This window comes from Sinocyclocheilus rhinocerous, unplaced genomic scaffold, assembly GCF_001515625.1.
Source record: "Sinocyclocheilus rhinocerous isolate Xijiao unplaced genomic scaffold, SAMN03320098_v1.1 scaffold30, whole genome shotgun sequence".
In the NCBI taxonomy this organism is placed as follows: Eukaryota; Metazoa; Chordata; class Actinopteri; order Cypriniformes; family Cyprinidae; genus Sinocyclocheilus; species Sinocyclocheilus rhinocerous.
Genome location: NW_015657838.1, coordinates 1 through 16,027, shown reverse-complemented (window position 1 = coordinate 16,027; position 16,027 = coordinate 1). Strand labels below are relative to the sequence as shown.

At 40.7% G+C, this 16,027-nt stretch overlaps 1 protein-coding gene across 3 annotated transcripts in view; it reads left to right on the top strand.

Moving 5' to 3' along the window:
• Positions 1-13,318, top strand: part of LOC107721601 (partitioning defective 3 homolog B-like) — a 334,485-nt gene extending 321,167 nt beyond the window's left edge. For all 3 annotated transcript variants that reach the window (XM_016529701.1, XM_016529700.1, XM_016529699.1), the window contains 2 exons: positions 4,553-4,629; positions 12,164-13,318. In XM_016529701.1, the coding sequence (XP_016385187.1) occupies positions 4,553-4,629; positions 12,164-12,518 (432 nt within the window). In that variant the 3' untranslated portion in view covers positions 12,519-13,318. The remainder of the gene's footprint in view (positions 1-4,552; positions 4,630-12,163) is intronic.
• The last annotated feature ends 2,709 nt before the right edge of the window (positions 13,319-16,027 follow it).

Here is a 16,027-nt window from a genome sequence, read left to right as displayed (position 1 = left end):
AGTCCCTGGGCAGGATGTTGTTACAAAATTACAATATTAAGTCACAAACAATACAATACATACAACACATACAATATCACATCATACTCCATTAAATTAAAAAGTCAAGTCAATGATCACATATTTGATTTTCCTTAAGCCATACTTTAAGCATAGTTTTACAAATACTAAATGATGTACACTCTCTTATATAAACAGGTATTAAATTCCATCTTTCTGCTCTAACTGAAAAAGCTGATTGTCCAAAAACAGTTTTCTTAAATTTAGTTGAACAGTCACCTCTAACTGATGACCTAGTCTGCTATAGTCTGATATCGTCCTTACAGAAAGTCACACATTGTTTAAGAGGTGGTGGTGCAAGATCATGAAATAGTTTGTACATCAAACACACATCAGCAAAAAAAAAAAAATTTGCCAAACGTCAATAATTTATTAGTTTTAATAATATTAATTTTCTTTTTGAATATTCTTCTTCACTCTGAAATGTTTCATTATGGAAGAAAATGGGTTTCGGATGTCATTTCATGTTGACTTTACAGGCACTGGCCTGCCATTTTTGGGATTGTGTCAGGGATGAATACATCAAAATAAGTTTCAGCACGGGTGGGTCGGGGCAAACGGTGGTCCAGGTAATGGTGCTGATGGCTCATGGATTGTGCACGGCATGAAGGGATGGGGAGGACGCTTTACGACTGGCTGTGTCAGTCTCTTCCGCCTGAATTACCCTCTCATCTCTCCTCTCCTCTGCTCGGCACGCCGTGAAATGGCTTTCTGTAGGCCATTAGCTCTGAAGGAGCAGGGACGAGTGGGATGGAGGATACAGCATCGGCCTGCTCTCCCACCATGCCGGCCCAATAGCCTTCATTACAAAGCTTAACTCGTGACACACATCAGCCAGCGTGTCTGTCAGTCAGACGCCACTGTGTTTATTGCTGGCCATCGTCACCCCAGGTGGAGTACACCAAGGGGTCGATTCTTGAACAGTTTGCAGGGCCCTATTTTTTTTACTGTCATGACACACTTTCCGCCCTTGTTGAAATTCCCTTATAGAATTAACGACTTAAATTACAGTTAAGTCCCTACACTTGTTAAGGTGAGATTAAAAAAAAAAATAGAGGATTTTGACAAGGATTACAAAGCTACAAGTGATTAGAGGCTTGGAAATGACTTTTGGACTTTGTTTTGTTCTGCTGGATGATGCTTGTACAGTGAATGACTCAAACGTAATCATGCAGGATCATGTGTGATCTTCCAATGTTTGTTTAAATAGACATGGTTTGCAAGCTAAGTTTGCATATTTATTTATTACTGCCTTTCTTTTTTTGCTACGTTTAGAACATGGAAAAATGTGATCATGAATGGCAGAGAAATTTCATGAAGAAAAGAACAATAAAAGTTCAGAACCTCCCCAGGTTCCCTGCTCACCACACTGATTGTTCCTGAATCCATTCACTGAGCCCTCCGTCCACACATCAAAGATCCTTTAGCCAATAATGTGACTATTATGCTTCCTTGCAAAAGCACACAAAAGCAATGAGGATTTAAATGGAATTATATTGGGATCTCTGTGTGTGTGTGTGTTTTTCACAAAAACAAACCTGTGTGTGTGTGTGTGTGTGTGTTTGTATATATGTATGTATATCATCAGTTTGGAATTATAAGGTTCTATCTGCATTCTGAGCAGTTATAGATGCTTAACTTTGTTTGGTTTTCATCTTCTAAATCAGTGTTTCCCAATCACCACCACAGTGGTGCTGACTCACTTCTTGCTTCAATCGAATCGGCAACCTTCCGGTTACCTGCCTTAACTGCTGTGCCACACCACTTCTATATCTGATCAGCCCTTAAATGAGGGAAGTCATCATTGATCTCTTTGTCTCCTTTCTAGCCACAGGCTAGGTCTCTGGAAAGGTGGTTTTATGCTCGTATGCACTGTTATCAGTTTCATGGTTACGGGGTGTTCGTTTCATGCTCCTCAGTTTGTCTATTTCCTCCTGATTGGCTGGTTTTCGGACAGCATGGATTGGCAGCTTCTGTCAGAGTTGAAAGCACAGATGGTGAGAGGGCAGAGTGTGGACACAGTTAGCAACATGGTGTGAATGCGAGGGCACAGCCAAATAATGAAGCAAATCACTGCTGTCATTACAGCGGGACAGATCCAGACAGATATCGTTATCTGCTGGGGAAGGATCCTTTACATTTTTCTATACCAAATATTGAGTTTTGAGCACTGAGGTCTTACTGTGTCAGATAGTGATATCTGCTCCATTTGAAGATAAGTTCTGCTCTTTAACCCTCCTGGCATATGATGGTTATCTTCACCGTTCTGAATTTCACCATCATCAACATTCAAAGACGCCCACTTCTGTTACTCGTGGAGTTCATTGCATCTTGTGAAGTGGAGGCAAAGATAGAGCGAGGAAGATGTGTCTGATTGAAACCGAGGACATTTCCTCTTTCGTTCAGAAGCACTTCCTCTCTGACCCCTCGCTCAACTAGCCTTTTTTTCCCCAGGTAATGTGCGCCCATCCTTTCATCATATATATTGAAGGCCCGAAGACATTTCAGGTTTTTTGTGAGACTGAGAGGAAAAATGTGGCTAATATGCAGGCAGGAGGGCAGCCGTTATGAGGACGGTGGAGAGAGAGGTGGTAGCACGGCGAGCCGTGTATTTAAAATCAGCTCATTGAGACAGATGACACAATTTCACACATATTGCCCTCTGAAAAGCAGCCAGTTTTCCATAATGGCCCGAACCTTCATCTGCCAGGCCCTGCTAAATCTACTGGAATAATTTCCTCATGGATTATATGTCAGGATTTATAATTTATTAAGTTGCCTATATGTGTCAGGGTACAATTCACACAGTCCCAATCCTCTGTCATCTTTTTGCTTTTTCGGGTGGAGAGGAACAAGAAGGCTGTAAGACAAATGGGGGAAGTCTCACCAAAATGAAGTCTCTGCTTTTGAATGTTTTATAAGGGCTCTAAAAGGCGTGACTGCACACGGTGTGACCAAAATCCTATTTAAAGCGCCAGTCTTTAGAGGAAGGAAACATGAGATGCTCTCAAATCTGCATGCTGAATGAGGGGAGGTTTAGCCTGTCTTTTAAGAGATTGCTCATCTTGCTAATGTAATGCACACAGTTAATCTGGCTCTTCTTTGGGCTTGAGTCAGGCTTAGTCCAGGAGGGTTGGAGGACTGCTAGACTCCATCCTGTTTTAGGAAATGTAATCTGGGATCTGGCTTTTTACCCCCTCCCCAAGACTCCCAGTACTAAATCCCCCAATAAGCAGCCTTTGTGAGCAACTCACACTACCTTTCATGGCTTGATTACACGGCACAGCAGGTATTTCAGGGGGAAGGTGACTCCGTGATGAATGTGGAGAGAGAGAGTGACAGGGCCAGTGCCGGTCTAAAATGTGGCATGGAATGAATCGCTCACGTTAATTCATGTTTCACAATGAACTCTACAGTAATGTGACAAGACCGATGGAGGTGTCTGCCTAGGTGGAGTAGGTGTCCTCGAGCCAAGTTGAGAAATTGTCTAGGGGTCATGGCAAAAATGTTACTTTAAATATGGTGGGCACAACTGAAATTAGAATATAGTGTTTCATTATATTCTATTACATCTATCTAATTATGGGTTTAGTGACTCTTCAGACACCATAGTGACCTGTAACTGACAGATATCTGTGTTCACCTTCATAAAGGTGTGTGATGTTGAATGTCTGCAGCTACTATAATGTTTTTATAATTAAAACTAAATATCATTATGTTAAACAAATATTATTTAAAGTATTGAATAATTATTAAAAAAATAAATTAAATTAAAATAATGAAATTTTTATATTACATATTTAAATGATCAATAGTTTATTCTACATTAATTTGGGTATTCTCTGTGTACAATGCATTACCTTAATTAAATATTAAGGAGCCCAACTGTCTTAACATTGATGATAATATGAAAATCAGCATATTAGAATGATTTCTGATGTGACACTGAAGACTGGAGTAATAATGCTGAAAATTCAGCTTTGCATCACAGGAATAAATATAAAATATGTTATATACTGTAAATGGAATATAGTCTTTTTAAATTGTAATAATACTTCACAACATTGCAGTTTATACTGTATTTCTATTCAAATAAATGCAGCTTTGGTGAGCAAAAGGCCACATAAGGAAACATTTATAATGTTTTAAAATATAAATTACATAAGTTAAAATTAAGTGACAATCAGCAGTAGAGCACTGTTCATTGTAGGATTTTTAAATGATGGTCAGTTATTTAAAATGGACTCTAGTGTTGTGATACCTTGAGCATTATTTACAGCTACTTTTGTTTTTGATATTTATTTGATTTTGTATGTAATAGCCTTAAATGCACACGTATGTACAACATGCTTTGTGTGTATGCTGCCCTGTTGACACTGCCACACACTCATGTGTATACCGCAATAGCTGTATTGCTGTCCAGTATTATATGATGTGTCATGTAAACTACCTCGGCTCTTTTTCACTCTGCTCTCTTCTTGCCCTTTATCAGATGCCAGTGAGAAACCCTGACCCCAGAATGACACCCCGCTATGAGGACGTCGAGCGACAGTATGCCTCCCTGCCCAGGTAAGAACGTCTACTCATTAATCCCACATTCTTTGTGACAAAACAAGAAGAGATGGAGAGCTAGAAAAGGAGAAGACGGAAAGGAAGAGAAGGGGGGAGAGCAGGTAGTCATCTGTCTCTCTCATGCAGAGCTGAATAATCCTCTTTAAAGTGTATAATTAAATCTGGAGTGTCTGCCTTCTGAGGCCCTCCTATCCTGGGAATTCACCTGATCCTCTCGGGGGAGATGGCCATGCGGTCGCAGCTCTGTAACCCGATCACAGAGCGCATTTTTGGAGCCGCCTAAAGTTACGGCTGCCTCTTTCTGCCTGTCTTTTTCTCCTGTGTTGTTTCTATGGTTCTCAATCACGCCTTTCCGTGTTTGCTGAGCCTGACCGACCACGACGGCCAGCGCAAACAAACAGGCAAGCGCACAGGCGTGAATGTTGGCTCGTAAAGTCCACAGCCTGTTTGCTCTCTCCGGTCTGTGTAAACAGCGCTGGTGTTAGTGTGAGGGTCACGGTTTATGAGTTTGGCACATGTAAGTGTGGATCTGTCATCACATGATTGCAGACGACTATAAACGGATAACTGATAGCAAATGAGACACATTAAGAAATCTAAAACTTGCAAGTGATGAACTTTTAAAAGTGTTGGCGAGGCATTCTTTTGTCATAGCACTCATTGAATTGAAATAAAGCACTAAAACACTTATAAAGTATTTATCATTTTCCCTGCAGCATCATTACAGGGTTGAACTAAGATTTCAGTCCCCCAAAAAGGCTTATCGCAACAGATTTTAGTATCAACCACCCCGGGGTCTACTTTCAATGCCATTTCCCTTCTAAATAGTGCTCCTCACCTCTGTTAGTCTCTAGATTAATTAGGGTACAACGTGTTTTTTGTGCTGACGCAAAAAGGGGGCCAAACGTGGGCCAAAAATGCCCGTGGCAGACTCTCGCTTTCATTATTACACCATTCCGAACTGGAAGAGTTTCAAATCTGTGTCGGGCCCACGCTGAGGTCACTGGTTATGCAGTCGACTGAAGGTTGTCCTGGTCTTGAATGCATGCAGCTCTTCCATGTGTGTCTAATTATAACCATTAGTGCATTGATACACCAACTTATTACCCATTGTGCTCAACTCGGGGTTAGCCAATCAGAAGGGCCGTTTGCCACCTGCCTCCAGATTATTGGATTAACTGGGCAATTCAAAGTTGTGATTCATTGTGTTAGGGCATTCATTAGACCGTTTTAGTGATAACTGGGTGATGAATGCACAGATGGTGGCCCATTTCGATGAACTCTGGTCAAGAGGCATATTTTTGGAACTGTTCTTTAGTGCACAAATCAATCACAATCACTCATTCTTCCTCATCCTATCCTTCACTTTAAGACTAACCAATTCCTTTCTTAAGAAACCAAGAAACACCCCATTAAATATCTCAAAAGACCCCCCTAGTCCCACACTCTTTGGCTTTTCTGCTAGTGGGCCTTCCCAGACTTCTTAAGACCGGTCACAATGGTCTCATTGTTTATTCCGCCTCATCAAGAACGTTCTGTGTTAGAAGACCTCTTAATGTGTCTTTGCAGTCTAAATTAGTGTAAAATCGTCTGTTGTCGAACCTTAGGAGAGCTTAAAAGACTCTGTTGAAGCAATTTGTACAAATGTCAGTAAATTGTTCTCGTATCTTTTAGATTAGCCAGCGAGCTGTCAGTTTCAACACCGCAAATGCCAGAAAAGAGCTTGTGATGAGGGAAGAAGGTTACATTTGATGAGAGCTCTGAAAATAATGCCATATTTTCATTGTTCTGCCTGTTCAGTGTTGCCCTGGCAACCAACACCCACCATCTGCGCTAGGCTGGACGTCCTCACCCTGTCCTCCCGATTTCTCAATTTTTTTCTTCCTTTTTCTTTCCTTCTCTGGTTTTCATTTTCCACTCCTTCTGAAATTCGTGAAATTTGCTCCCTCCTGTGAGGCGCGTCAGGTTTGTAAATTGTCGCTGGTGTCAAAAAGACATGATGGCTGATTGCTGTGCTGAGTGCCCCGCAGGTGAGCTCATAGGTGTCCGACAAGCTGCGAACTGCGAGCTTCTGCCCAGACCATTTCCCGTCCAATAGCAGGACAAGCACGCAAACGTGACTTCTACAGAGCAAACCTCATTTAGCACCGTTCAACCCCAGCATCCATTATCACACCAAGCAGGTAGCAGATGGAGAATATTAGGCTAATGATTAAATGAAGCAAGCTGAAATTTTTTTGATGGTTTCACTTGCTGCTGCAAATGTGGTCAATCATTACTCATTCAACGCTCAGAATTTGCTTCAAGGTTTTGGAATAGCTGGGCATTTGGCACCATTTCAAGGAGGTATTATTCGTACTTGGGCATTCTCAGCCTGAGATGCAGGATCTGCAAAAAAAAAATCCACTGATCTATTTCAGACTTCACGAGAATGAGACCACTTAACCGCCTGACTCATCTTTGAAGACATGTAGCACCCATCACATACCTTTCATACAGTTCTCACACATACACACGGACGCCTATTCATTTCACACTCTGAAGGCTGAGTGTTGTGAAAGAGCAAGTTCAGTTGCTCATTTTCACTTCCCTTTTGTCAAAACCATCTGCGATGCGAAGCTTCAGTTACCGCCGATATTAAAGCAGTCGATTTAAGGATTAAATTCAATTAGATGTGGCAAAATAATCAGAGTTTCAAGTCTAATACCACTCCTAATTTCTATAATTACATTTTAGGTCATACAATAACATTTCTGATGGATAGACACCTATCTTGTTAACTAAGTTTGTTATGAGAGCTGAGTGTTTTTTTCAGTTTCTCTGCTCCCAATATAAGGCTGGAATGCTAACCAAATAATCCTGACTGGATTTGTCGTCTCGGTGGGATCCTACCCGGTGTTATATGACGGCCAGGGGTCAGTAGGCCGTGTGTTTGTGTACGTGTCTGTGTGTGTGAGGGTAAGGTGCGTGGTTCCCGAGGGCAGCTGAATAAACAGCCCGGCCTTCAGATGGTCCACGGTGTTACTTTTTCAGCCAGGTGCACTATGGGATCTCTGATGTAATCTCCAAAACATGGCACTTATTTCAGGGCAGCTCCTGTCTAGGATAGCAAGGAGACTGGTTTGAATGTTTGTGTCAAAAAATGATTGTCAGCTACAAACTCCTCAAGCGAAAAGCTTTACAGACAGCAGAACATGACAGTCCTCATTGACAACACCAAAAACGAGATAACAGACGTTCACCAGACAACATTCACCAATCAGACACTGGAGTTGATGTTCCAGGATGAAGGTTTGAGGAGCGAACAGCTGGCACCTTCTGTTTTTTCCCTCTTCTCTCTTTGGTGATGGACGACCGAAGCGTTTATCTTTCATTAGTTCTCACTTTACCTATATTGCTCTTTTGTTTTTGTTTCTCTGTCATTAAAGAGTCATCGAGTTGGTAATGAAATCTCATTTTAAGAGGGAAACTTTGTTACCTTGAGTTTCATAAGTGCTTAACCTGGTTAGGAAGCCCAAATGAAGACAGCAGTCTCTTACTCGCTTTGGAATATGGCTGATATGAAGAGCCTGAGAAAGTGAAGATGTCTCCATGTATAACATGCTGGCTTATGGCTGTCATCACGTTTTGAAAGTAATGGTAAAACAGCCCAGAATATAATTTTGTCTGCATCTGCTCACTGCATGATGGAGAACTGGAGGCAGATTTTTAATATACCTTTCATTGTTCATTCGGTGAAAGAGGATCATTTCGTTTTTTAGCTATTTGCGTTGCTGGAGTTTCTCAGGGGACTAATTTAGTCTGCACTGTTTATCCATGTGGCTATCAAAAGGGAATCATTGCATAATCATTTATACCGTAATCATTCTGAATGACTTTGTAAAGCTCAAAATGTTTGTAGGTACTGTATGTGGTAGCTTGTCTAATGGCTTGTCTTTTTTTTCTGTGGAGCTTAGTCAGGGTGGATGGCATATTTTTAACACATTTTGCATTTTGTTTTGTTTGTTTTTTTCCACTGGATTTGGAATAAATGGTTATTATTGAATTAATTATGTTTATTTTATCTGTCAGCTGGTCAGTCTGCGCAACACTGTGCATCCCATTGAAAAGCCTGTTCTTCTATCCCTCACAGCCTCATTTCATTCAAGTGATTAAATATGCCATCTACTCTGACTGAGGTCCATGGGTGCTCAAACAGCTGCTCCCAGATGTTGAGCCCACAAAACCATTTAAATAACTGTACATCAGGAATGTCTAGTAATTCCCAACCAAGCCCCAAAGGCAGTTGCACAGAGTCTTTAAACCAGGAGGGAAATGTGTCCCAGTGGGCCACATACCACTATAGCACATTTAGTTTGAAAAATCAGGATTTCACGGACTGAATACTAAATTCACTGCCATGAGATACTTAGACAAGAATGGGCCTAATGTTTCTAAAGTTTTTATCTTGATCACTGATCCTCAACTGTATGCCTGTTCTAAATATCATTCTGCCACTTCCTGCTTTCCCAGCTTTTTTTTTTTCTTTTCTTTTTTTTTTTTAAGGAGGGCACGAGGGGTCGAAAGTGATAAGAGGGGGTCAGTAGAACACTGTTGACACATACAGGAATGCAGTACACTTTGTTGTCCTAGTTTCAAACAAATAAAATGTCTTTTAAAAAAAATATTTTGGCCTGTACCACTGCACCATCTTGACTGTTAAAGTGGTCAAATAAAATCAAAGTGGTCCTAATATATATATATTTTTTTCAATTATATATATATTAAAATATCTATATATCTTAACATAATATTAACTAATTTTCCCAGAAATGTCTCACATTTAAAAACACAACTGTGTCATTATTTCATTTTATTTTATTTTATTTTATTGTTTATCTAATGTCTATCTAAAATTAAATACTAGAAATCCTTTTAAATTTAAAAAAGATCTCAAATAAATTATACAGAACTAATTTAAATTTGACCAGAAATGTCCCACATTTTGAACACATCTTAGTTATTTTTTATCTTATTGTAGTTGTTTAATGTTCATTTCTATAAATAATAATAATAAATTAAAAACGCAAATCCTGATTTTTTTATTATTTATTAATGCTTAAAATGCTAAGGTTTTAAAAAATGGCAGAACCTATAGAAAAGGAATAAAAAATAAAGCAGCTCCTATAAAATTTAAGTTGTCCACCTGAGGTTAACAACCAATATTTTCTGAAGGCACCTGCTTTCATTGACCAAAAAAAAAATTTCGAGTCTTTTGGGCCTTATTTTGTACCCTGTTCATGGAAAGTACCAGTCCTGTTGCTTCCTCTGGTTTCCTGTTGACTGTTTTCACAGTGGAACATTCTTCACCCTCCTGTTTCCTACCATCCCTTTAGATTAAACTGTAGGACTCAACATCAAGAAAAGATGTCTTCAACCAGAACAGAAGTGTAAGCACTTTTTGTTTTGTATTAGTCTGTTGGAGGACTATTGGTTTGAGAACAGGAAAGATTAATTGTTAATGTTCTGGGCTTGTGGTGAGGTCTTGAATAAGCTAGCAGAACCAGGTGCAGGCAGCCACCGCAAAGCTGATAAACTCCAACAGTAATGATGATTTTGGCCTTCACTTTGCAAATGCACACACTGTACAACACACTGCTTATCTGGGACTGTTGAGGCTGTGACGTCATAGCCAATGATTTATCGAATGACTGACTGAGATAGTCAGGAGGGAGTGTGTGCATCCAGATGCCCGGTTGTCCCGCTGGATGGGTGGTCACGGCTTTGGAGAGATTAAGAAGATACTGATGATTTTTGGAATGCTTGTTTTCTTGCCCTCCAGGTCTTCAGGAAACCCTCCCTTAAGGGGAACGAGACCACAGTGAAAGAGTGTGCTTTCCGTCGACGGCCTTCAGACTGATTGTTTTCCACATTCAGCGGGAGTAACGCGATACGTGTGAAACACATACACAGACCATCTTGCATTAAAGCAGCTGATACTGCCATCAGACGGGAAGCTTGTTTGCAGACACGTCGTACACATAAATAAGTTAATGGAGATGGTCTGGAAAGTCAAACACAACGATCCAGGCTCCTTAAGACATGTGGCATGCCGAGGCTGTCATTGATACTTGCCTGAGCTATGACCGGAATGGGAATGAGGGGAAGGAAGACAGCTGATTCGGCAGTCTGGCGAAAGCAAATGATCGTACTGCACTCTGTCTGGTTTTGTCTTCGCTCTCGTTCTCATTAGCCTCTTTCTGGTAGTCTTTCAGCTGAGGTGTAATATAACTGCTGGCTAAAGCCTCTGGAACTCTGCATTTAGAGCACAGCAGCGCAGGATCCGGAAAAATGCAGATAGTGCTATGAAAGGTGATCCATGTCGAATTAGCGTGCGGTGTCTCACCTTACAGTGGATTTTATACCCTAATCAGCCAGCGTGAGGAAACCAGAGATGGCCAACTGTCTACCGTCTCCAGGGACCCTGACCGCATGTCAGTCCCCGTCCCAGATTTGTAGGTGCTTGAGACGTGTTAAAATGTTTATGTTGCAGGTCCTTGGTATGTCACGCTTGCCTCAGCACATGTAACACAGGATCATGATACCAGGACTCACGCTCGCCCTCCCTCCCTTCCTCTCACTCTCCATAAAATGCCACCGGTCGGATTAGGGGTTTACTGTATTCCGTTATCTGTTGGTCCTCAGGCTCCTGATCCCTACAGCATTTTAGTGTACAACCTACAGATCCAATTCCTTACGCTTCTCTAGTGAACTGACTCTTGGTCTACTGTATACAAAGGTAGCTAGTTTCTAAGGTAGCATCTCAACCGAAATAGACTCCCAAGTAAAAAAAATTTCCAATTTGAAGCACTCTTCATATGTAGCAACTTGGGGAACAATGACTCCTTAACACAAATAGTGATCTTCATATGAGCACACAGAGTTGATTCCATTAGAGTGAGACATTAGCATGCTGCTAAGCTAACAGCTCTTTAATCATCACAAGAACATTATTATATATTTACATAACAATAATAATGATAATTTATATGATTATTATATATTACTGTATATATAAAGTATAAAAACATTTTTAAAATAAATTAATAGTTTTATTCAGCAAGGATGAATTGAGTTGATAGAAAAATTTATTTCTGTTTCAAATAAATGCTTTGTTTTTCATTCTTTTTTTTCTTTTCTTCATCAAAGAATCCTGGGGAAAACAATTTCACTGTTTCAATATTTTAATTAAGCAATATTAAGCAACTGTTTTCAGTATTGATAATAATAAGAAATATTTCTTGAGCAGCAAATCAGCATTTTAGAATGAAGTGACACTGAAGACTATAGTAAATGTAGGCTAAATAAGTCTCATTTTGTCTATTTGAGCAGCTCTCTTGGTTTTGAAACAGATCAGTTTGATAAATCTATTTTTTTTCTCCAGATAAAATTATACTTGATCATGGTAAAATCATGCTTAACTCTTTGACCTTCTCCTTTTAGACCATCTCTTTTCAAATCCTAACTTTCCTTTATCTTTCCTGTCTTGCAGAAGAGCACCAGTCGAACCTAATGAGTATCCCATGCAGCCGTGGGCTGGACACAGGGACCCAACACCCTACCCAAATCCACAGTCCGGCTACCACCCCAGCTACCCTCCCAGAGACAACTATCCTCGCCTTGTGGACCCCCGGCAGAACGACTCAGGGTTCCATCACCCTCCTCCACAGCAGAGAGGCCCGCTTCGACAGGATGTGCCCCCTTCTCCCACCATACCCCTCCGAGGCCCTCGCTTTGACACCATGAACCGTGGCGGCTACCGCAACAACAGCCCAGAGCGCTACGCGTATGGAGAGGCGCGACACTCAGACCCAAGTCAGAAGAGTCCAATGACGGCGGCTGTTTAACCTCAACATTTGTTTTTCACCCTGTGTACGATGTTTCTAGAGCAAGCTCCAGTGTGCCTACAGTTATGGACAGGTGTTTACATGTTTTTACTAACAATTTGCTCTATACTATCCGATCTTGATAGCCAAAGCTGTATCTTAGAGTCCTGGCACAGCATTTGCAGGGACAATGATCCATATGTAACTCAGTCCCACTCAGACGGTCCCTCCATATGTTTCAGCAATCCAGATATAAACACATTCCAGCACCACTTTTATTAGCACATTATTGTACAATCTTTACAGTGATCATTTGAAACTCTGGTATGGGTGTACTAATGTGTGTCTGCTTTTGCTTATGTGAAATATTTTAGAGCACTCCATATACTCTTTGAATTTAACTTTTCTATAATGGAAGGATATTAAGCCACTATACGAGATTCAAATCAACATTGTGTCATTCTGCAAACATCTTAAAATATTTCTTTTTACGCAGATTTGGTCATGTATAACAAAAAAGTACACCAATTTTTTTACTGAAAATCGTAGTCTTGAATATTTTGTAAAAATACCACAGTACAACTGTCCTGTATGTGAAGTCATATAAACAGAGGAAGATGAAGAAAAAGAGGTTGTTTTCTGGTAGAGGAAAGGAGAGTCCAAAGAACCTCTGACACAGAGGAAGGAAGGATGAGAACCGCTCGTCTTCCTGGGCTTACAGCATTCCCACCTGAATCCACACCTATGAATGAGCTGCCTCTCATTTGTTTTAAGATTTTTTACTTTTTTGATAATATTTCTTTCATGTTTACTGATTTCACATGTATTTTGGTACAAAAGACTCTCTTTGCATTCAGAGTTCAGGTAACATGATAAATAAAAGTATTATTGATTGTAGTATGTGATAATCATGTGAAACACATATGTAGATTTTTACAAAACAGAAGTATCTGTGCACCTAGTATCACTGCATACATTAATACTATGTACAAAATGTTGTCTTTTATATAACACATTTTCAATAAATATGCATTTGAAACAATTAGTCACTATTTGTCATTTTTAAAACTTTGAAACATCCCTTTAGCTGCGTTTCCGTGGAGGAGAATCACTGCACTAGACCAGGGGTAGGCAAGTTCGGTCCTAGAGAGCTGCAGTCCTGCAGCGTTCAGCTCCAACCCTGAAAAAAAAACTCACCTGCCTATAGCCTTAGTAATCCTGAAGACATTGATTAGTTTGTTCAGGTGTGTTTGATTAGGGTTGGAGCTGAACTCTGCAGGACTGCGGCTCTCTAGGACCGAACTTGCCTACCCCTGCACTAGACGAACAGTCCTCCAGTACAATTCTATTTCATCTCCCAGCCCCCTGATAAAAACCCTACCTGCGTGTGTGATAATAGATGGCTGCAAATTAACACTGCAGTAATTATCAATTAACAAGAAGGGGTGATATGCATCTGTGATTATGGTCCAATTTAAAAATTTGAGATGGAATTTGGGCTATTGGAGAATGAAGATTTTCATGTGATAAATACAAAGGCCGCACACCGCATTATCTGTTCAGGATTAATTAGAGCACTGTTCAGAAGAGGAATGCTGGGAGAGAAAGAGATATTAGTGTATGTAAAGGCATTTGTCAAAAAGTGTCATTTCAGACCACTAGCGGCGCCAAATGTCTTTACAAAATTCTGACTGTTTTCAAGCTGTTTTCTACAAACACACCCCCTTTCTGCCATTGTTCAGCAAACATATCACTTCACCTCAAATTCACACCATTGGCTGAGCAATAAATTGACCACTCAGGCCACTAAAACAACCAAAGTGCCACAGTATTTTAACTTTTCAGGGAAATTAACAAACAGGTGAGTTGTGTTGTATATAATCTCGTAGTAACATAATAATAAAATAATAGATTATATATGAGCTGACTCATTAAAATGGATAGGCAAAAGTATTTCAATACAAAATGGGACACCTTCACTTTAAAAATCTCACTGTTGGTTATTGGCACTTATACCTTCAGAGAGCCAAATGTATAAAGAAAACAGAAAAAAAAAATTGTCTCCCTTATAGGTTTTTGGTTAAAAAAAAAAAATGTCTAAAACGATATAGTAGAAATTTGTCATAAAATGAAATAAACATTCTGTCATTGTCTATTAATCCTCATGTCATTCAAACTCATAAGACTCCTGTGGAACACAATAAGAGTTGTCACAATGTCTACGCTGCTTGTTTTCATACAACAAAAATTTTGCTTGGATTATTAAAGAAAAAACCAAAAGAAAGAAAATCCAATATTCTGTTTTCATTACTTTCCAAAAGAGGAAAAAACTGCAAGATTACAGGGAGAAAGGCATCCCTCTGCAGCTGAAATAGAATCCCCTTTGCAGCAGTGTTGACTAGTTTGTTTTTCTCCCAGGATGATAGTAGTATAGTGTTATAATTTACATTAAATAATAAAAATGAAAATATAAAAAAGAAGAAGAAAGTGTCAGACAAATTTCATATTCCCTATAAATAATACAAGTGTGTTCCCTATTGAACAGTCTCTTCCTTTGCGTTAACACACTATGGGGAAACTCTGTTTACTCTGTTACTGAAGCCTAATTTGTTCACGTTTGTGTAGCTTCACAAACCAATGGTGCTCTAGCCCACCAGAAGGGGAGGACCCAACCGCTATTTAAGTCGGCTCAGAGTGCAATTTCATCAGAATTTTTCTCCTTCAGTGACGAGATCATCTCTTTGCTGACTCTGCAATCAAGAAACCAAGAGAAGAAGAAGAAGCTATACTCAGTCTGCTGCTCGCAGCGGCGTAGTTTCAGAGCAAATTTCCAGCGACGTTGGTTCAAATGTCGCACCGCAAGTGTGGCTTCTGCAGGGCCCTACACGATGCAGATGGGCACAGTGAGTGCGTTGCCTGTCTGGGCAGCGCCCACACAGAGGCTGCACTCACTGAGACAGCGTGCTCTCATTGCGAGAGCATGAGTCTCGCCCTTCTCTGCTCGAAGTTCGCCTTCTTCCATGAAGAGCCCCCCAATGGCCTTCGCGACGAGTGGTACCTGAAGGGACGCTGTCAGCGATCCTCCCGCTATCGGTCTGCTCCATTCCTGCCGGCAGTTCATGAAGAGCTCACCAGGACGTGGCGCGCCCCCTACTCAGCCCTTGTTAATCCCTCTACTTCCACCTCTCTCACCACAGTTGACGGTGCTGAAGAAAGAGGCTATAGCAAGCTCCCACCTCTGGAAGAAGCGGTCGTTGATGAAAGCCCATGCAGAACATTTATCCAAGCCCTGCAGAACTACATCAGCTTTGGCAAACAGGGCTTATGCAGTGGCTGGCCAGGCTGGCTCAGCTCTTCATACGATGGCGCTATCCGTCCCCGAAGCGCCAAGGTCCCCACCCCAGAGTGACACTGGAACCTGAGCCTCAGAAGCTGTCCTGATCTGCATGCCGAGAGGAAGAGGTGAGGGTCAGTTCTCGCAGAGGCCGGAACTCTGAAGAAAGCTTGCGCTCGCACTCCATCCCTCCGTT